Source organism: Drosophila albomicans, chromosome 2L, assembly GCF_009650485.2.
Source record: "Drosophila albomicans strain 15112-1751.03 chromosome 2L, ASM965048v2, whole genome shotgun sequence".
NCBI classification, from domain to species: domain Eukaryota; kingdom Metazoa; phylum Arthropoda; class Insecta; order Diptera; family Drosophilidae; genus Drosophila; species Drosophila albomicans.
In genome coordinates, this window is record NC_047628.2 from 22,059,250 (window position 1) to 22,080,279 (window position 21,030).

General features: G+C 38.5%; 3 protein-coding genes across 5 annotated transcripts; 1 reads left to right on the forward strand and 2 right to left on the reverse strand.

Moving 5' to 3' along the window:
- The first annotated feature begins 1,083 nt into the window (after nt 1-1,083).
- LOC117564837 (alpha-tocopherol transfer protein-like) lies at nt 1,084-10,270 on the forward strand. Of its 2 annotated transcripts, none has more exons than XM_034243761.2 (7): nt 1,084-1,488; nt 8,510-8,803; nt 8,873-9,026; nt 9,092-9,217; nt 9,337-9,515; nt 9,678-9,828; nt 9,891-10,270. In XM_034243761.2, exons 2-7 carry the CDS (start codon nt 8,525-8,527, stop codon nt 9,935-9,937), a joined length of 936 nt encoding a protein of 311 aa, XP_034099652.1. In that variant the 5' UTR covers nt 1,084-1,488; nt 8,510-8,524; the 3' UTR covers nt 9,938-10,270. The 2 variants fall into 2 exon arrangements, with proteins under 2 accessions (XP_034099652.1, XP_034099653.1); XM_034243762.2 differs by lacking the exon at nt 1,084-1,488 and adding an exon at nt 5,754-5,845.
- Nucleotides 10,271-10,521: 251 nt separating this feature from the next.
- Nucleotides 10,522-16,357, reverse strand: LOC117565025 (protein peste). Its single transcript, XM_034243970.2, has 5 exons — nt 16,138-16,357; nt 12,695-12,872; nt 12,203-12,508; nt 11,622-12,141; nt 10,522-11,567 (listed from the first exon to the last, which is right to left on the reverse strand). The coding sequence occupies exons 2-5, from the start codon at nt 12,833-12,835 to the stop codon at nt 10,843-10,845; spliced, it is 1,692 nt and encodes a 563-aa protein (XP_034099861.1). The 5' UTR covers nt 12,836-12,872; nt 16,138-16,357; the 3' UTR covers nt 10,522-10,842.
- A 1,385-nt stretch (nt 16,358-17,742) lies between these two features.
- On the reverse strand, nt 17,743-21,028 carry LOC117565184 (putative gustatory receptor 28a). Of its 2 annotated transcripts, none has more exons than XM_034244185.2 (3): nt 18,940-19,006; nt 18,242-18,844; nt 17,743-18,179 (listed from the first exon to the last, which is right to left on the reverse strand). In XM_034244185.2, exons 1-3 carry the CDS (start codon nt 18,991-18,993, stop codon nt 18,084-18,086), a joined length of 753 nt encoding a protein of 250 aa, XP_034100076.1. In that variant the 5' UTR covers nt 18,994-19,006; the 3' UTR covers nt 17,743-18,083. The 2 variants fall into 2 exon arrangements, with proteins under 2 accessions (XP_034100076.1, XP_034100077.1); XM_034244186.2 differs by lacking the exon at nt 18,940-19,006 and adding an exon at nt 19,936-21,028 and having other exon boundaries at nt 18,028-18,179.
- Between the last annotated feature and the right edge of the window lie 2 nt (nt 21,029-21,030).

Genomic DNA, 21,030 nt, shown 5'->3' on the forward strand with positions numbered 1-21,030 from the left:
GATAAAGTTGTTTAAAAATAAGCCAAATAATGCTCGAGTATATCTCTTGCTTTTCTGCATGGTTGCACAAATTGCAGAGTCAAGAACGAAAGCGTTGAACTTCACCCAAATGGCCTTGGATAAGTTATGAAATCGAAAGAAAGGTAAGAAATTTATACGAGTCAAAGAAATGCAGCAATCAGCACAAAGAAACACGAAGAAGGTTAAATCCACTTATCGCTGGCAAATATGTTTCAAGCACCCCAAAGTCCGCTCTAGAAAAGCCCCCCACCGGTAGCTGCAGTTTATTTACTTATTGATAGATTAAACACTATCGATAGCACCTTATCACATACCCACTGAACCGTATAATTACCGGTTAGTTTATTGTTAAGCGAACGCAAATTAAAACAAAGTCAAACAAACGCAAACAAAAACAATGAAATGCTTACAGCGGATGCATCCGGATGGCGAACTAAGGATACCCTTTATATTTGTTAATATAAAGGAATCAACTTTTGATATATAAAGTATGTTTTTTTTTATTGTAGCAATATACAAATTGATACATTGAAATAATTTTAAATTGGATAATGAATGTTTTAATTAAAAATAAATATATTTGTGATAAACAAATACTATTACCATATTGTGCTGAACTGCACATTTATCGTAATATTCCCTGCGAAAAGTCATAAAGCTTTGCTTCAAGACGTCAACAAATGCAAAACGAAAACAAAAAGGCAAAGCGCTTTGTGAAACTGGAAAAAGCTCATGCGCCTGTATCGGTGGTGAGTGAGAAGAGACGAACGCTCTGGGATTCCCATTGCAGCGGTCTTCGGGGTTGCTCTGGACTCACAACTCGTTTCTCTTAACGCGGTGACGTATGCATTGCATAGTTAGTGGTGGCAGTTTTTAAACAAAGCTTTTACCGCAAACGAGTTGGCAGCGCTACAAAGAGAGCAAATGAGTAAGCAGAGCTTTTGATGTCATTATTGGAGTACTATTTCTGCCCGTCCGCTGTTGTACTTGTTGTTGTCGTGTAGTTGTGCTGGCGGTTTGTGCTGGCGTTGTTGCTGCTTCTTTAACATATTTGTTGTCAAGCTTGACTTGGCCAGTTAATTAATTTTATGAGCGAGCGAGCGAGCTTCCAGCTCAGAGTTGTTTGAGCCGCGTTGCCATTTAGACGTCGTTTTCAATCGTCGCGCGCGTCTTTTCGCATTTCATTCATTCTTACTGTCTGTAAACTCATCAGTCGTGTTTCGTCGCCATTTCGCCCACTTCGCCTCCTCGCCGCGTCCTGCCCAAATACCACCACCAAAAAGCCGCACAACTAAATTAAAGCAAAAGCTGCCTTTGTGAACAAGTCACAAGTGTGTGTTTGTGGGTCGCTTGCAAAATACATCTATAAAGTGAAACAAGAAATCTCTTTTTTGGCCAACTGACATTGCCAATTTTTTATTATTTTTTGGCAAGTAAACAGGGTGCGCATTGTAAGCAGTTATTGTGGTAAGTTGCAATCACAGACACAGGTCAGCCAAGTAACATGCTAACTGCGGGCTTGGCTCTGAGTACTCCTATTATTGCCTTGTTGTAGCAGCTGTTGTTGTTGTTGTTTCTGTTGTTGTTTCTGTTGTTGTTTCTGTTGTTGTTTCTGTTGTTGTTGTTGGTTATGCGCATGCGCGGCAGCGTTGACACACTTTCTGCCTTTGCCTGTTCGTCTGTCCGTCTGTCCGTTCGTCTGGCGTATCTACCTGCCACACCAGAGACAGCCATAAGTCAGACAGTCTTGGCTGGCATTCAAGTGCCGCTCGAGCGGATTGGCAATAAAAACAATTACCACTTGCCACCGTCCGTTGCTCCGGCTGCTGCATTTCGTCAGCGATTCCATCTACTCATAGTAGTATACAATATACCTCTTGGCGGGCCCATTCATAATCAGCTCGATCAGTTTTCCTCTCTGCTCCCAGCTTTCGAACAATGCAATGCCGCTTCCCTTTTATGTTGTATCCAATGATCTTCAGAGCTGTCGATAATATCACTGTGAAAACAGTAAGGCTGCGCTTTAATGAAAAACGTGTTTATATTTTAATTATTATTTTCCTCTTTTTCTTTTTGTATTTTTCATTTTTATCAAATTTCTATTAATCTTAATTCGCTTTTAAGCGTAGCAGAGCACAATTTCTCTAAGTGTAATTATTATTCGAAATATTTCTTTTTTTGTTGGCAAACCTTGTTTTGAAAGTTTTTTTTTTTTGCAACGGGAGTTTGCAGCATTTTTAGAGCCCATCGTAAAGTGTGCGAAAAAAGTAAAGTAAAGAAAAATTGTAAATGGTGTAGTATTGTTTATAGGACTGACATGAAATACAGTCGTTGGAAATTTTCAAAGTTTATATAATCTAGTGTTTTCACTTTTACTACTTGTAGAATATACAAAAGTATCTTAATGTAAATAAGATGAGTAATATGCAAAACTATAGTCACATATACAGTATAGTATTGTGTGCCTTGTACATTTTTCAAGCAAATTATTATTATTATTATTATCGTACTTTGTTGTATATGGAGGGAAGTACGATATATGTATATGGTAAATGTAGCATAACAATCAATTAGCTTGGAATCATTTGTGGTGTCTCTTTGCTCAGCCCATTCGCTTGTCTGCGGGTCTATCCGACTGCCTTTCAGTCTGTCCGTCGGTCTGTCAAGCGCTTTGTCACTCTGTCATTTGAAGGTTGTTGAGCTTGACACGCACTTATTTTGATTTCATACAATTTGCAGTTCTCATTGTGAGGGTTTTATTAAAATGCTGATTCATGGGATCTACATACGACAGCGACTTATAAATATTGCCGACTGCAGTCTCGAGTTTTATGTGCTAATGACACCAAAAGTGCGATGCCATAATAGACATTCGACTCGATTGTCGGATATCGCTTTTAGTGAATTTGGTTAAACAATTTGGGCTTCTATCTCGCCATAGTACTGTTAACAATAACCACACAACTTCTGAAAAATCGACGACCTTGATGACGACTTCGTATTCGTATCGAGTATTACGAGCCTCATAAAAAACCGCCAAAAAGTGAACACAATTCGTTGGATCGAATAGAAACCAGTTAGACATCTTGAGACGTTGTTGTTTTTCTTTTTTTTCTCGATATGTTTAGCACATTTGCCTATGCAGTTGGAGTTGTAAAAAACTGTTAAAAATCGAACAAAAGCAGTTATTGAAATGTTGGCATTTGTATAAGATCGATAGACCCCATAGAAACAGACAAACACACAGAAATAATCATATACTCATTTGCCAATCCGTACTTGAGTCGAAGGCGTCGACTAGCGTTTTCTTATTAAGCAAAATCAAAACCGGTTTTGGCCGATTCTAGAGCACGATTTCTAGGCCGGCCCAAAAGTTTGATATATGCAATTGAGTTTCTATGCAAATACTTTTGCAATTCTGAAATTTTGCAGCTGTCGCTTATTATAGCGAATGAATTGTGTTTGCTTATTATAAGTGGACTTTATTGATCCGAGATATAAAACTAACCCATATATGTATATCTTTTAATTTCCCTTCTTTGCCAATTCATTCTGACTCCGCTTTTGTGTCAGACTTGAAAGTTTTAGACTGAACGTCAATCCGTTGTCATCGTTGCCTCATCTTTCTTTTGATGATAAACAATCTGCTCAGTTTTTAAGGTTGCACAAGATATATTAGATATCTTGTTTTCTTGAGTAGAAGGTTTTATTCGTCATTTCATTTTATTTACTATTTTAATTAGTATTTGAGAAGCGTTGACCATTGAACTGAGTTCACGTTAAAAATATCACCTACGTATAGTTGTTTACGATTGATTGTAGTTTACATGAGAATATAATAAAACCTGATTTTAAGTACCCTGGACTTTAGATATCACAGAATGAGGCAAGCTCAAAACGTTTCTCTGAATAATAAATAAATATTAAAAAACGCATTTTGTAATTATACCAGTCAGAAATAATGTTATACAGAAATGATATCATTTGTGTTTTGTTTTCTTAGAACGAAATTTATAATATTATATGAGATGACAATTGTTGAAGTAAGCAATTCATAAAGTAAATCAGCATTTTATCCACGATTGAATATCATACAAAGAATCTATCTAATTTCAATTGCTTTTGTTTACCATTTGAAGTGTGATATTATTGTAAAGGTCAGAGCTTTGAATTCCTGGTTGATAATAATCGACTCATATTTGCATTTCCCATTATCTGATTGATCAATTGAATTTTTGTTATATTTTGTATGGATGCGAATATTCGCACAATTTGTCATGATACTTGCCATTGGCCAAGCCCTCAGTTTACGGTAATTACTCGCCATGTATAAGTACTTTACATGGCAATTAGCTCGTTACGATCCCATGAATGATCATTTACGGTTGGGGCGCGGGCAATTTACACTTAGATGTCCATAACAAAAATGCAACAAAAACTGCGACAGCGACTTCGAACTACGTTTATGCTTTTTTTTCCTTACTGCCTAGTCATTGCCCCTTGCATACGAATACTATTATTATCCAAATTGAATTAATATTTTTTTTTTAAATAATCTTAAGCGAATGCTTCGTCATGTTTCAGTGTGTGGTCCACTTGCAGCCATTCAATTAATTCCACATTTAATGCCTGACTGCCTGAACAATATTAAAGTGGGCGCAGTATTTCACGTTTTTGTCCGCGATTTTTCAGCTGCTTTCAACTACATATGTAGCTCGGTTCGAAGTTCGGTTAAACAATTGCAATTCGCTTAAGTTTCGCAGTGCTAATCAGGCACTTACTATCAATTATTCGGCAAATGCTTAACGGCTATACTAAATGCGAATGCCTAAGCGATAATTACAGTGTTATATGTACAATGCAATTTATATACAAGTCGTTGAGTTTGTCAACAGCACCCGATTAAACTTTCAACTTCCTTGAGGGGAACGGAGTCAGGGCAATTACATATTTATTATTCGAACTCAAGTAGTCGTCATATAAAAGCTTTGTGTAGATCAGAGATGGGACCACAGTAAATATCGGTAAAAACAAATAAATGAAATATTTTATTTAGTCTTAACTTTTGTAAACTCAGCGATTGGCTTCGTAATTAGCATAACACAATATTTGTGTATAGAAACCTTTTTGATGAGATCATTGAGTACGAACAAAAGAGTTTTCCCTGTAACATACGATGACCAATTATGTCTTGTATTACGCACACCACAAGACTAAGTAGATTCGAGGCCATATTTGAGTATTTGATGGAGGCAAACAGAAATGAACAAAAATATTTTGAAACAGTTGCAAATAAGCGAAGGCCGTTCACACAAAGGGAAGATTATAGCGGGCATGGAAGGAGTAGTAAAGCCATAAAATATGTTGCATACTGCGAAAATCAAGCGAAATAATGACGACCTCGAAGCCTACTTCATTGTTTGCAATCCCCTTCTAAGCACATAATTAAATATGTGGACATTTTAGGTGCTAATTAATAGTTCAAATAGAGAAAGGGAACTTTTAAAGAGTCACGCTCACATCTCTAGTATCAATTGCGACTTACTACATTGTTTTAGATTGGCGAGTGGATCTGAGAAATCTGTGTATTTATGTATGCGAAGAAGTCGCCGACTAATCGTACTCCGATACCAGTTATCAGTATTTTGAAATAAGAAATAAACTCGTACATAGTAACTGGCATTTAGTCGTCGACTACTGTAGATAATCCGCGTATTTATTGGAGGACAGCTTAGTAATAGCAGAGCAGTCATCCAGTGAAGAATCATTGGCAAGAGCAAGAATCGTCTCCTTGGACTTTCCTTAAGCAAATTAACCAAGCAAGGTCAGTTATAAGTGCTGTAAAATTCCACATATTCGTTCCCTGTGTCATTAAGCTATATGCAAGTATTCAGAATTAAACGTTGTGCAGCCTAATTAAGAGTATAGTTTATAAATAAAACAAGTGATACAATCATCGTCTGACCTTGATGAGAACTGGAAACTGGTTAATTGGTTTGTTTATTTATGGAGGGAATACGACTACTCTTAAAAAATGATACCCGGTTTATCTGAATTTTCAATGACAGATGCGGCCTTTCAACTCCTCTTATGGGTTAATTTGGCAAACATGACTTAAGACACAATTAAACTAGTTTCCTAGTTCCGAACGTGACTGCGATTCATATTTTGGTTTTGCTTTTATTTTTTATACACATTTATAGACTCTCCAGCCACCTAACAGTTTTTTTTTAGCTCAACTAACTGCATTTCATTATTAAAAAGTAATATTTAAATGCTGTCAATTTATTTGCATACGATTCGCAAAGTTCAGTTTTGGCTGTGATATATTCTTGTTTCCTTATTTGCTACTGAAAACAATAGATAATTAGCATCGTATGTTTTTCTACTTTTATATTGGGGTTTTTGTTATTTTATCGCATAAGTTTGTCGATCAGCTGATCAACATTTATCCTTCAGCTTTTCATTTCTTTGGAGAACTTTAAATTTTAATTGTGTTATTATTTAATTAGATTCAATTTAGAAAGTAGTTTGATTCGCCTTAATACTTCTTCGCGATTATATCGTGTCTAATCATAACTTTTAGCATGTTAACAGTTCCGGTTTGACGACAATTTGAAGTGACATGCTAATCTTGTTTAATTTAGTTTCTTTCCTTATCATTAACACATCTCATCAAGATCATATCGAGATCGAGACCGACTGATTGATGTATTTAGCCTGTCTGGAAAATAATTTCCTGTTATTTTCGCTTCAGCTCGATAATTTGTAACAGCTCTTAACTATTTATATCTAATGTGAAGAATAATGTTGTTTTTTATTTTGAATATTATTCCGTTTACTATAACTGCGCATCATTAGTTTAATTTTACTGTCAAGTTTTTGTAAATTACGTGTCAGCTTGCATGCAGCTAATTGGCAATTAAATTGGTGTCACGATTCAAGTGCTGAACTCGAATAAAATTAGTTGCATGCATTACTTGTTTGCGTTATGAGTGGTATGTTGAAGCTTGGAATATCTGAAGGAAGGTCCATAGCACCACAGTGCTTAATATATGCGCATAACTTTATGGGCTGTTGAACTCGTTGTCAAAGTAAAGTCAAAAAATGAACAAATCCAATTTACAAAAGACTTTTTTACGAAACTTGTCAATCTGCGTCTGTTAAGCAAACAAAAAGCCATGCCGCAAAATCAGTCAACAGTCAGCGATTTTAATGGTCAACACAACATGTACTAAAAATACAAAAACCAAAAAAACAAAAATTAAATTAAATATTGATTCAGTTGGCGGTCTGTATTGGCCTTGACTTTTACCTTGAAAATGTCAGTCAACAAAATAGATATAAGTTAACTAATTGCTCTATTGGCCACGTAGTTATTAACTGAATTTCGGGTCAGTTAATGCGACTTTGTCTGGGTGCTACAGTTTAGGAGTTCTTTCTGCTCTCTGCTTTTCAGTCATTACCTGTTGCTTTTTACGTGTGAATCAGGTGTGTAGAGCATAAAGCGCTACGTCATGCTCGTATCTGGCTGAGCCCGGTTTTATTAGCCATCAGCCAAGGTGTTGCCAAGTCGTCTGCCAACAGTCGAAAATGGGCAACATAATGAAGACGAGAAGTGGAGAGGCTCGACATCCGACACCTCAATGCTCTGCAATTTGACAACATTGCGTTTTAATTAGTGTCATTTACTTCAATGCATTTTACTTATTAATGTATGCAAGCAATAATTTCCGTTTCGCTCATTTTTTATTGTCGTAAATTTCCATTAATTAATAATGTAGGGTATAGATCAAAGAATAATAATATTTAATTCTGCAATGTGCTGTTTATAATTGCTAGAGTTACTAATTCTGGAATTAATTTTAATTGCTACTGTTTGTTTTTTATTTATAGTCCAGCTATTGGGAGTAAATCTAAGTTTTTTAAGCATTCTCACAATATAGTAAAAAAAGTATTTTCGCAGTTTCAATACACTTAATTTTAGTTGATTTATTTTTTTGTGCTCAGTTTGTTGAACAAAAATCATTTTAAAATTCAAGAACTGTCGGCCTACTTGACGTATACTTAACAAATGAGCTCCACATTTGAAGGTGCCCTTTGTTAGTGTATTAACGAAACTTTAGCGGCATTTTGGCTGGTGACGTTGTGTGACCAGTTTTGGTAACATTGTCTATTTCTATTTCTGTTTCACTCCCTTCCGCTGTGTGTCTCTCGTTGCCGCTATTCACTCACATTTATGTACATATATGCGTGCGAGTGTGTGAGTTTTTTTTTTTTGTTTTTTTGTCGGCAACGTCTTCCGTTGTTAAAGCTTATTAATGAAGATCAGCATTGAGTCATGTTTTACCATTGGGCCAAGGCGTTGAACCGCTGCCAACGTGCAACGCGTCGGAAGTAACCCAGTTGTGTTAAGGCAGTCTCTTGAAAAAGCGAACCTAGTGAATTGTACAAAAATCAATGTGTTTACTCTTGATCTCGATCTCAGCTCGAACGGAACAAGATGGGCAAAGCGGAGTGTATTAGCTACGATGACAATCAATTGCCGTACATCGATCTCGGCTCAGCGGTGATCCGCATGGACAAAGAGCAGGCGCCAGAGTGGGCACTGAAGAAGGCACAAGATGAGCTACGCGAAGTCGAAGGCATCAAGGAGCAGGCCATCAAGGAGCTGCGCGAACTCATACAGAATGAGAAGCAATTGAACTTGCCACTCGACGACGAGTACATGATGATGTTCCTGCGTCCTTGCCATTACTATCCAGACAGTGCGCTGAAGCGAGTAAGTCGCCAGATAAATACGTAGTATAGTCACAATATAATGAGATTCAATTTGACTTTCTCTTTTCAGCTAAAGAACTTTTACAACATGAAGCTAAAGTACGGACAGGCTTGTGAAAATATTGTGCCCGATAAGTTGCGCAACGTGTTCGAGGCCGACATACTTAACCTCTTGCCTAGCAGGGATCAACATGGACGTCGATTGCTTGTGCTCGAGGCAGGCAGTGAGTGCTCATTCATATTCATTTACAACTGATCGCCAATTACATGCATTAACTTGTACACACAGAGAAATGGAAGCCATCGAAGGTTCCGCTGGTGGACCTATTCAGGGGCATTCAACTTACCGTGCTGGGCTCCATGGTGGAACCGTACTCACAGATCTGTGGTGCAGTTGTCATAATTGATATGGAAGGTAAGAGTGCCATCAGAGACATTTGGTAGTTAGTTAACTTTATTACGCGCACTTTGCAGTTAACATAAGGATCCTAAAACCACATTAATAAAGCTATTTACTGCTTTGCTTTGTTACAGGTCTGCCTTTGAGCCACATTACACAGTTTACACCATCGTTTGCTGCCATGCTGCTCGACTACATACAGGAATGCATCTGTATGCGTCTGAAGGGTGTTCACATTGTGAATAACTCGTACATTTTCAACATGCTATTCGCCATATTCAAGCCTTTCATTCGCGAGAAGCTGCGCAAGCGAGTAAGTATTTAATTAAACTTTTGATGCATTCTCAAATAGTTCAAAATTAAATTGTATAGTACTGCAATTTAGAAACCAATAAAGAATGTTAAGAGCATTCACTTGGAACATTCAAAGAAAAATGGTATATATTATATTTATATATTGCTTTATTATTTACAGATCTTCTTCCATGGCAAGGACTGGAAATCCTTGACCTCACACATTGATGCAAGTGCCCTGCCACCCAAATACGGAGGCACTGCCACTTGGGAGCTGCCACCTGGCAAGCTGCTTGGCGAATTCTTCGAATGCTACTTGAAGGATTACCAACGTAAGTAGCAAGACTTATTTCTCAATAACATAAGTTAGCTTACAACTTTAATTTCTTTACAGAGGCCGATAGTTATGGTTATCCCGCGGGCTACAAGATGAAGAAGTAATTGGATGACTCTACTCCATTCCCCATATCTCATATTTGTTTCGTATTTTAACATGATAAGTTGGGTCATTTGTGATATTGCAAAAAAATTGGTTTAATACCATTTTAATATTTAGTTATTTGCTCTTCTATTGTTTAAAGTTAAATCTACACGTACAGACAAACAACAAAATGTAACAAATGAGCAAAGACTTTAATAGGGTTTTCATAAGGTAATGTGTATATTGTAATATTGTATTTTAAGTACACGACGTAGCTGTGTATTGTTTATTGCACAGATTGTTGTTAATGAATGCAATAAAAATGCCTAGTTTGTTACTTTTTATACTGTTAAGCGCCGAAATTTATAAGTTATGATGGCTAGGGGTGCACCGTTCCTCGTGTTCAAGCTGTTGTACAGTTTTGGGAGCACTACAAGCAGTTCAAAGTAGTGCTCAAGCAGTTCATTAGTGGCAAGCAGTCTTGAGGAGTTTTGTGACAATTGAAGGTGTGAGGCAACAGTTTGAGAGGCGTTATAATTTTAAATGTGAAGACATTTAATAAAAACATCTGGTTCGAAGTAAGTATATAAAATGTTTAATTCGATATATTTATTTTAGCATATAAAATGTGCTTAAACTGTATAAAATTGTTATAAAAAATCTGGCTCATCAAAAGTTCTAAACATTTCACACACTAAAACTACATGCTAGATACATTTTTTAAGATATATTTCTATAGATTTATATGGAGTATTCGTAAGTTACACAAATGCCCGCAGCAACTGTTAACTTATCTTTGGCATTGGCACTGAATGATGCTGAATGCGAAAAACAAAATGAGGGAGACTTTCTCTACGCTAACTGACTAAGAACTAAGTAAAGCACTAGGATGGATTATAGCAATGTTGATCTAATCACCGCATAGTTAATCTTTTTGGCTCTCTGGCGTCTCGCTAAGTGGTGTCGTGGCTGTGACAACACTCTCGCCAGTCTGCGACTTTGGTATCAATGTGGCAGGCTTGGAATTCTGTTCCAGCAAGGATTTGCCTGCACTCTCCTCGCATAGCAACGTGGAGGCCTTCGACTTGAGCTCCTCCGCGCTGGAGAACTGCGAACGACTCTTGTACTGCCCGTTACTCTTGTGCTGCATCTTCACATCGTACTGTCGAGTGCGGCAAGAGCTGAGCAGATGCTGCACTGGCGCCCAGCAGAGCAACACAATGCCAATGGCCAGACAGAGACCGGCAAAGATTTGGCCAGCCAACAGTACCAGGGGCAGCAACTTCAGCTGATCGGCCAGCTCTGGTGTGAGGCGCACCTTCTGCTCAAACCAGATCAGGGGAAAGAAGATGCGTGGCACATCCGTGTACAAATCAATGCCATCGATTGGCTCCACCAGCATGTTGACCTGAAAGCGAGCAGCGACCTCCAGAGGAATGCCAGTGCGTGGCTCCAAGACCATATAGAATTCGTGATCCTCTCGCTTGGGCTCCAAGCCCTCCACCTGATCAAGATAGTAAGGATCGGCGTTATAGAAGTGCGGATAGGACATGAAGACGGGGGAATCGAAGCGACAGGCGGTGACATTCATGACTCCCGAGGGAACACATTCGCCGCCACAGAAGCACAGATTCTCCGGGTAGAGCGTGCCTGTGGATTATTTTTAAGTGAGTAAAGGAATGAAGCATTATTCGGTCCACCTACCATTATCCACAGAGCGTGGGCCGCCTGTGAATTTATAGCCCTGCAATCCCTCAATCTCCACCATCTCCTCGTAGTCCAAACGCAGAGTGCGACACATGTCGGGGGTAAAAAGACCAACGCTGCCCCCTGGATGCAGCTGTGGCGGCTGAAACTCGCCAGCGGAGCCATTCGTTAGTCCGCAGTACGAGTCAAAGAAGCCCGTGTGCGTCTGATAGTTCCAACTGTGCATCTGGCCTAACTTGGACAGCTCATCCACGCCCGTGAACACATTGAAAACACCCGTTAGATCTGCGCTTCCATTGCGCGTGTAGAACCAACCGAACTTGTCGAAGGGCACCTTGACTTCATCGCCAAAAATGGGCAACGCCATGGCTGCATCGATCATGACATCGTTGTAGCCCGTGAAGAGCATTTCATCCACTGTTTTGGTCACCGAGATCTCGCGATTGTAGATCTTGAGACCCGTATCGACGATTTTGCGTTTGACGGGATTCCAATGCTTGGCTGTTGCTGCCGCTGACTGAAAGAAAAGTTTGAGATTGGCGGAGTGTGGTCAAGTGATGCTCAAAGTGAAAACTCACCAGTGTAACTGCATTGAGTGTGGTCACCTGGTCGTCCAAGCTGCCAACGCTTCCCTCAGCATCAAAGTAGTAGAAGCTGCGACGACGATATGTGACCGAATTGTTCGCTGGATGCCAGGTGATGTTGACCTTGTCGGGTTTATCAATGAAGCGATAAGGTCCCAGTTGTTGCAGTATTGGTTTGGTGCTCAAATCGCCAAAGTCTTCGGGATTGGTCCAGTTGTACATGTAAATGTCCAAGTGCAGCTCAATTGGTGGCGTCTTCCAGTTCTCGTAAACTTGTGTGTCGGGTGCCAGTGCCATTTCCTGGTCAAAGATCAAAGATTGTCAATTGTTATTAATTGAGAAGAATCAATCAATCAAAGTGTCGGTCGGCACTTTTGAGCCACCTGCTTGATGTTTGGTGGCTGCTTGGCCCAGTTTTGCGTTAAGCGAATGCAGCTGTCAGCTGTTAACTCTCGGCTGGTAAATGAACTTGAAACATTTAATTACCTTATGCTTGATCCAATTGAATAAATCCTCCCAGAACATGCCGCAGATGATGCCAAAGAGTCCAAGGCAAAAGCCAAAGATGCCAATGAATAAGCCGCGATTACTTCGTCGCCGCCAGAGGGCGCTATTCTGTGTGGGCATGTCAAAGCAGTGCTCCTAAAACTGCTGCGTGCAAGTGCTAGAAAAGGAAGCCATAGATTATGTTTGAAATGTGAGACTCTTAAAGTGTCAAGTTGGCCTAGAAAAAGTGAGTACAAGTCAACAGATTAAGCACAGTTACGATATGCCTTTAAGCTAAAGTCGTTCTATTCGCTAAAAAGTGCTTCTCTATATTTATGTTTGAGACCTTGAACTTGTGCAATCTATGTTTGTTGTCTGATTTTACACACATAGCGTGCATCATTGCAGCATGAAATTGTGTCACATATATTCCACAGTTCATTGTGCATAATTTCGTTAATTAAAAAAAGTATCAACTGCTACGGTAGTTTTTAAACCGCTATTGAAATATGAGCTCTTTGAACACTTTACAAGTGACCTAGAAAATTTACCGGAAAGCATGACAGAATATTAAATACATTTTAATAGAGAAATAGGAATAATAGTTGCCATGTAAATATTCGAAGTGTGATGAAACCTTTGTAAACGTTTGGAAATTTGCTTATTACTTAATACAATACAACCTATTTAAATATGAATTCGGAAGCACAAAAGTATAGCATACTTTTAGGAAATTTCAAGAAGCAAACGAATGTTTCCAAGAACAAAATTTAAAGTGCAAAAATAGAGCTTATTGTTGCTGCGAATGCGACAATAAGTCGAACACGTGACCTACAATGTGTTGTTTACATTCGTGTAAAACAAATATACATATTTTTTAGTGCACTCTCATTTATAGACTGAATATCCGTATCAGCGATGATAATTGCAAAGCCTCCAGTGTCATTGAACAATCACACATTCACACACCCGCAATAACAAACCGGCATTTCAGTTTTTAATCGCTCTGATACGTATACGTAATATGCGAGTGTATGCGAGAGAAAAACTGTTTGAATTACAAATCGTACAAATGTTGTTGTTTACAGTAAATAAGCAAATACTGATATAGATTTGAGTTTTGCCAATTGATATGCAGACCCGCAGATCCACAAGAGTCATCGTCATTATTCGTATTGAACGTAAATCAATTGGTGCTCGGTGCTGTCATTGATAAGCGTACTTTGAACCTGATAAGCACTTGGCTAAGAACCGACGAAAGACAAACAAGGAAATGCAAAAGAAATTGCAATTGCATTTTTTCTCTTTCTTTTTCGCGCTTATCAGCTTGTCAAAAGAATGGTTTCCCTTTTCGATTCTCACGTAACGTGTAATTATTAAGTATACGTTTTTGTTATACGCGAGTGTGATGTACGATGACGATGTATTTGTACGATTTGTGGGTATCTCGTGCACATAAGTACGTTTTTGCATGTCGCGCTACTCTGTGATATATATTGTCATAATTGAGTCTATCAATTGACCCCGATGTGAGCTATGGTTGGGTCTTTGACACTTAACGTTTATGTCGTGCTACACACGACTATATCTATATATAGAGACACGACTTGTTGCATGCATTTGTTGAAATGCCGGCACTTTTTTGTATGCTTTTTTTTTTTGCGGGTTTCACGAATTGTGATTGACGATTATTGAGTTATAATGCCTGAGTTTCCTTTGAATGGTAATCTAATTAAAATACAGGCAAACTTCACAAAGAAGAAACTGCCACCCACTGATTAATTGATGATTTGTTTTACAGCACAAATTCTGCGAAAAGCATTTATGAATTTCTGTAATGTTTCGTTAATATGCCAAGCGTAGATATGTGTCATAAATTTAATTAAAATCAAGATCATCAACATCAACGAGAAACGCCAACGCAGTCGAAACCTCCGTTGGGAATAATTGCTTTCAATTAGGTGATTCTTTAGCTCTGTTTCTGTATTCTTCTGAGAGGCGATACTCGCATTTGTTGTTGCGGCAAACATAACATATATTTCATCATTGAATTAAGCATGTGATGTTCCTAAAATCTCCATCTCGTAATACGCATTGCATGTGCACTCTGCTCTTTAGGAAGTTCGACCGAATGCTTTATTATAATTTATGAATTCTACGATTGATCTATCAAAATGTGTGTAGTTAAAAGAGTGGGAAATGTAAGCTCTGATGGATGCACGCCCCTCATTTAATATTTACATGCTTTACTCAAGTGAACAGCAAATATTTGATCAGTGCGAGTATCTTCAAGATACAATAGTACTTTAAGTGCTTTAATAAACTGTAATTGCTTCACTACTCGAATTAAATGTTAGTTAAACGCTGTGATTAGTTATTGACAATTTAATAATTACTTGAACTCAGCTTATTAAAAGAATTCACACATGTTTTGCAGTTGCTCACAAATAACTTTGTTTGAAATTCTAGATTTGAATAGAGATCTTCCATTAGTACGGTTTTAAAGAGATTAGCAAAAAATAATTGTCGAACTATAATTGAATGGAAATTTATTTGTTGAACCGACGTCAGAGTCACTGCTAATGCTTGCAATTGCTTTTTTATCATTTCAAACTTGTAATTAATAGCCGAGAACTTGATCTGTTTACTTGCTATCGAGCAGCTAAATAACACGTCTAAGTAGTTGCCCATTTTAATTAAATTGATGCGCCATATTCAGATATAAGATACAATTGCTAGGCGACCACAAAATGCGGCATTGTGGCAACCGCAGCTGGCTCAGTCTTCCGACACTCATCACGACAACAACGCAATTTGCATTTTTTGTCGCCGCTTTTTAGTGCAAGTATCTCGTATTAGTATCAGCATTAGTCTCAGTATTTGTATTTATTCTACTCAATCAACTCGCTCGCAGATGATTCTGCCTCTAAGTAATTTCTAAGAGATTTCAGCGTGCATTGCTTCCTGACCTATGCAATTGAGTTTTGAGTATTTTTAGCAATCAGTTAATGCTAATGAAGTGCAGCCACTTACAGATAACTCATACATCACTTTGATGTAACAACACTTGTGCCGTTTTAGTGACTTTCCTCAACTCGTTTTTTGTTTTTTCCTTTAAAGAAGTCATAAAACAGTTGTTGAATTCTGTAGAGCTTAATCTTAATCGTTTTGCACTTTTACTTGAGCAACAGTTTAGTCTGCGATTGATTAAGCACTCAAGTACTTTTCTACCTACTGCCTACAAGTACGATTAAAATGCTAGTCTCTAGTATTTTGTGACCATTGTTCGTGGTGTGTAATCTTAATGGGTCTGTGGCCGATTAACTTCTGTGCCAAGTAAAGTGTGAAAACTTTTGGAACTGCGAATATGGCCTAGCAGATTGAATGTTGTCCTAGCTAGCTATCACTTGTCCTTTGTTTGTTCAACAATAACAGCAACTCACTTTTGTATTGGAATATCCTCAAGCGTAAACTGGATATTACGTTGAGGGACACGCGACGCGACTTCTCTGTTTGACCACGTGGATTCAATTTTTTTTTGCGTTTTTTTTTTTATGTTATTTTTTGATGTGCAAATCGAAAATAATCAAAGAAATTGCCGCTCCGCTCGCTGTACCGTTACTTGTCGTGGCTTGATTACGACTGTCGACTGTGCACGGCCCTCTCTGGCGGACAGGCAACTGGCAACTGTCTGGCAGCTGCGACTGTGACTGCGACTGCGACTGTGGCTACGGCTACGGCGTTTTGCTCTTACTGCGAGCACTCAGTCAGCTATGGCTGATGAATGTCTGAATTAATGTATGGGTGTAGGAGAGGGACTGCGGTATATATGTTAGCATGTGCTTGACTTGGAAGTTCGCTCAATTTCCTCTGCTTGTGTGTGCGTTTGTTAATTTGCGCTTTAGTTTTCCATATGATTGTCATTGAAATTTGAATTAAACTGCATTAAATGTCGACCAGTGCTTACAAAACTGTCACTGTACCGGCTAATGAATGGCTCAAGCTGTCGCCGGCAAGCAGTGACAGATCTATTCAAACTGCAGCTTCAATAGCTAAGCAAATTGCTTATTATACAGTGCTCGTGAAACTGTCCGCGTTGAGCTTGACATTGGCAGTGTGTGCGAAAATCATATGGCAAGCTCTAGACTCTAAAACTGTAGCTTTGTGTGAAGTAAGCACACAGCTGCTTATCAAACTGTTGAGCAGGCTCAGTGCCTCTAAAAATCGGAAATTGCACTTGTTGGAACTGGAGCACATTTTTATATGTCTTTATCAACTCAATGGCATTTGCATCACTTACATTAATGGTAGAAATACGTGATTATGTACAAGCTACGCATTTTGAGTGCATTTTGAAATTTGAAAGGTGTTTGTGGAAAAGTAAACAAATCATAAAGTAAAACATTATTGATAACGGATTGACAAGCCTTATCAATGCGGCTAATCGAAGTGATTAGCCGTAAGTAGACCAGTACATATTCGCATATTCTCTCGCATGTTCTCTATTATACACGATTATTGAGCAGTTTACATATCGTCAGTCAATTGAGTAACGCCATCCACACATTCTACTTACACATGTACAATATATGGAAATTATCACCACCCACGAAGCTGGAAATGAAAATGTGACTAGCTGAGGCAATAAAACAATCAAATGTCATTGCATTGGACGACAAATGCCTCAATGAGTATTTGGGCGCCTTATTGGATTATGTGAGAGTGCATGGCAACGAAGTCACGAATGTGGCGTGTCTCTGTGGATTAGTAATAGTACTTATTAGTGGTGGATGGCGCCTAAGCCAAAGAACGTTCTATTTGCGGTTAGATTATGTTGAAATTCGACCATTTGCTGGCGTACGTCAACAAAGTAAATTGTAAAGCACCAACACCATAAGCTAGAGCAATTGTCTGCTCTTACGTTTAGCGGTTTCGATTTGAATAGATTAGCGTTGCCAGCTCGTTGCATTGTGTTAGCTTAACATTCGTGTAACATTCGCTGCTAATAGCATAATCATTGCTTGCGTATAGTTGGCAACGCGACTATGCAGAAAGCTTTGTGGTTGACTGTCTGTTGCAAAATATTATCGATATCGATAAGATGCTGCAGCCTGCAGGCACAGCCAACTTCACTTGTGTACAGATCTTATTAGTGAATAGTGACATCCTAAAAATAATAACTAATAAGTGTTTATTAAGCATTGGATTCAATTAAATGAAGACGGCAAGTTCATTAAAAAAGAAACTACATTGTAATATAGATAAGTATACAGGCATTATACATCTATTGTCAGAAGTGCAATAAATGACAGATTAAGCAGGTTAACAAATCGTTTCATAAAATAGGATGCAGCACATACATAAATAGTTTGAGTCAACTTCGAAATTGTTACATATTGTTTGTAGCATTAGTGGCAGATTGAGTTTCATGCATGGATCGAAACTGTATAAGTATGATGAGGTAGCAAGTGGCTGCGCCAGTTATCTGCAATTAGTAAGACAAATAAGGTTACTATATCGATATCGATCATAACATAGTCAACTAACCGTAAATATAAGCGTACGATCCAAGCGAAACAATCCTGCGGCCGTGAAGCTAACTTTGCGATGCGACAACTGAAGAGACAAGCGAAAGAGACGATCGCGCAGTTCCAGATCATCGGTAATATTTAGAATCTTGTGAACAATGGCTGCACTATAGCTGCTATGCCTGATGGTTTTACTGCTGGCCTCCACAATAAGGAAAATGATGACAATGTACCATATCATTTGGATTAAGAAGAAGGCAAAGAACTCATCGGCTTCAAAGTAATCCAAGCGCTTGGGATTCATCATCGCTTCCAAAATGTAGAAATCATCAAAGAGTATAAATAGAAATGAGATGGCAATGATGCCCAACAGCGGATAGGTGAAGTACTCCTCGATAGTCTGGCAAATATCGCACAACAGATTGTGTATATTAGATACTTGTTTCATGGCGTAGTCCGGATTCTGGCGTATAATCGAGGTAACACTGTAGCGTTGCATTGGTGTGCTGATCATATTCCGTAAACGATGCGCACAACGCTGGTGATTGACTGCCGAATGCATTGGTGACAACTCCAGAGCGGCATTCTGTTCAATATGGGCATCTAGAATGTCTTGTAGAATCTGCAAAAAGATGCAGAATAGAAGACTTTTTATTAAATCCTTGTTTATAAATTAGAATTCATTATAGAAAACATATAAATGATCTTTTAAATTACTATTTTTAAGAAGATTCTTGTTGTCATATTCATCTGGGTTGCTTTGAAAAACATTTATGTTTCCTTTCTTAATTTTTAAGCACGTTTTCAAACATATCTAGGTTATTTGTGTTTATTTTTTTTTTTACAAATTTGGACAATAATTGAAAAATAAACATTTTATTTTTGGATATGTCTATAGCGAATGATGTGGTGTTACTTAAATCCGATGCTAAGTCATTGCGCTTTCTAAGGGAATGGATTAGAAACACTTTGAAAGTGGAAATCAAGACTGTCTATGAACTACGCTCCGGATGGGTATACTGTCAAATAATGCACAAGCTGTTCCCAAGAGATATGCCATTATCGAAAGTGTATATAGGAACGACAACAGAGCGCGAATTCGAGGTGAATTTCTTTATCTTAAAGAGATGTTTTAACAGGCTACGACTGAATCGAAGTGTCCCTGTGCGTGACTTGTTCATTGGTCGTGGCCATTATGAGTTCGTCAACTATATTTACAAATTCTATGAAGCAAATGTGGACAAAACAAGGGAATATGATGCCGAGGGAGTACGCTCTTCCATGATCGAAATATCGCAGTCTAAGTACAGACGTCCGATTGTACGCATAATGGCTCGCAAATCGGTTGATCCTTTACATGTCTCTCTTACTGGCAAAAATCGACAGATAGAGTATTTAATGCGCGATGTTAAAAGACAAGGCTCTAAGGTAATGCACGAGATCAACACATTTGACTTAAAGTTGCCGGGACGCGATCCTTTGCCTACGGAGTTAAGCCAATTGAGAGAAAAGGTGTGCACCATATGCCTTTTAGCAGAGCGACAGTACCGAAACGTTGAGCAGAAAATGCAGAATATCTTGGCTATAGCTAATGACGAAAACGAAGATGAAAACGTTACAAATTAAATTGCGAAATACCGAACTACACTACAGATAAGAAAATGTATTTAAATTTATGCGTAAAAAGACGTTGTCTTATATTTAACTACTTACCTCGTTCACCATGCTAAATCGACTTTGCGCCAAGTGAGTGGTGCAAAGAAACTTGAAGACCATTAAACTAATGTTGATGTGCGGCAGAGCAAAGGCCATGAATGTGACAAATGATGGCGAAATTGTGGCACTGATTAGCAAACTAAAACTCACACACAAATAGATCACGTTGAAGATCACCATGCCCAGGGAAATTAGAAAACTGAACAATAAGATGCGTCGATAGTCCAACTTCATGCCAAGGCGTACAAAAATTTCATCCACCACAATGTTGTTTTGGATTATGCTGACCAGTTTCTGACGCCTGAACATTGCGAAACCGAATATCGTGGACATGGCAATGATACCTGTCAATCTCAATGTGCTATCGCTCAGTTTCGTTATGTTTGTCTGAAAGAAGTATCCGATGATGGAGTCACCCTCCCGAATGGATGAGATGAAGCAGCCCACAAAGAACAAATAGTGCACAATGCCGGCAATAAAGGAGTATGTAGACGTATGCACTTCCTTGTCCGCATTCAGATTCAGTCGAAATGGTGCCAGACCCACCAGAGAGATGTAGGTTAGCGGACGTAGCGATTGGAATACGTTGTCCGCCTGGGAAATGCCCACCCAGAGTTTTAAAACCATGTCCAAAGGGGAAACTCTTGTTAACGAATTACGATAAGGAATAAGAGACGTTTGCTCGTCTCTCCGGTTCACTGTCAACTGACGCGAGGCAAAGGATGTTTCGTCGTGGCAATGTCATCATCATTGTCATACCTCATATATCTAAATCGTTAACGCACACAAACACACCTGAACCACAAGTCGTTTGGACAACTGGACAGCATGTTAAGCTAATACCGATAGCGGCAAATATTTAATTAAGCTTAAATGTATAGTAAAGCGTGTCAAGGGACCAAAGAAGGGCAGCTTCGCTTTTTGGCATTTCGCAGTAACTCTTTCCCATACCAATACAACAATCAACATGCCATTGAGTTTCTGGACGTTCTATAACTGCAAGAGAGTACAATGAATTCCCAGAAGTATAAGATTTCTATTAGCTAAAATATAGTGTAAGGCCAATAGGAACAAAAAGTTTTAAAGTTGTAT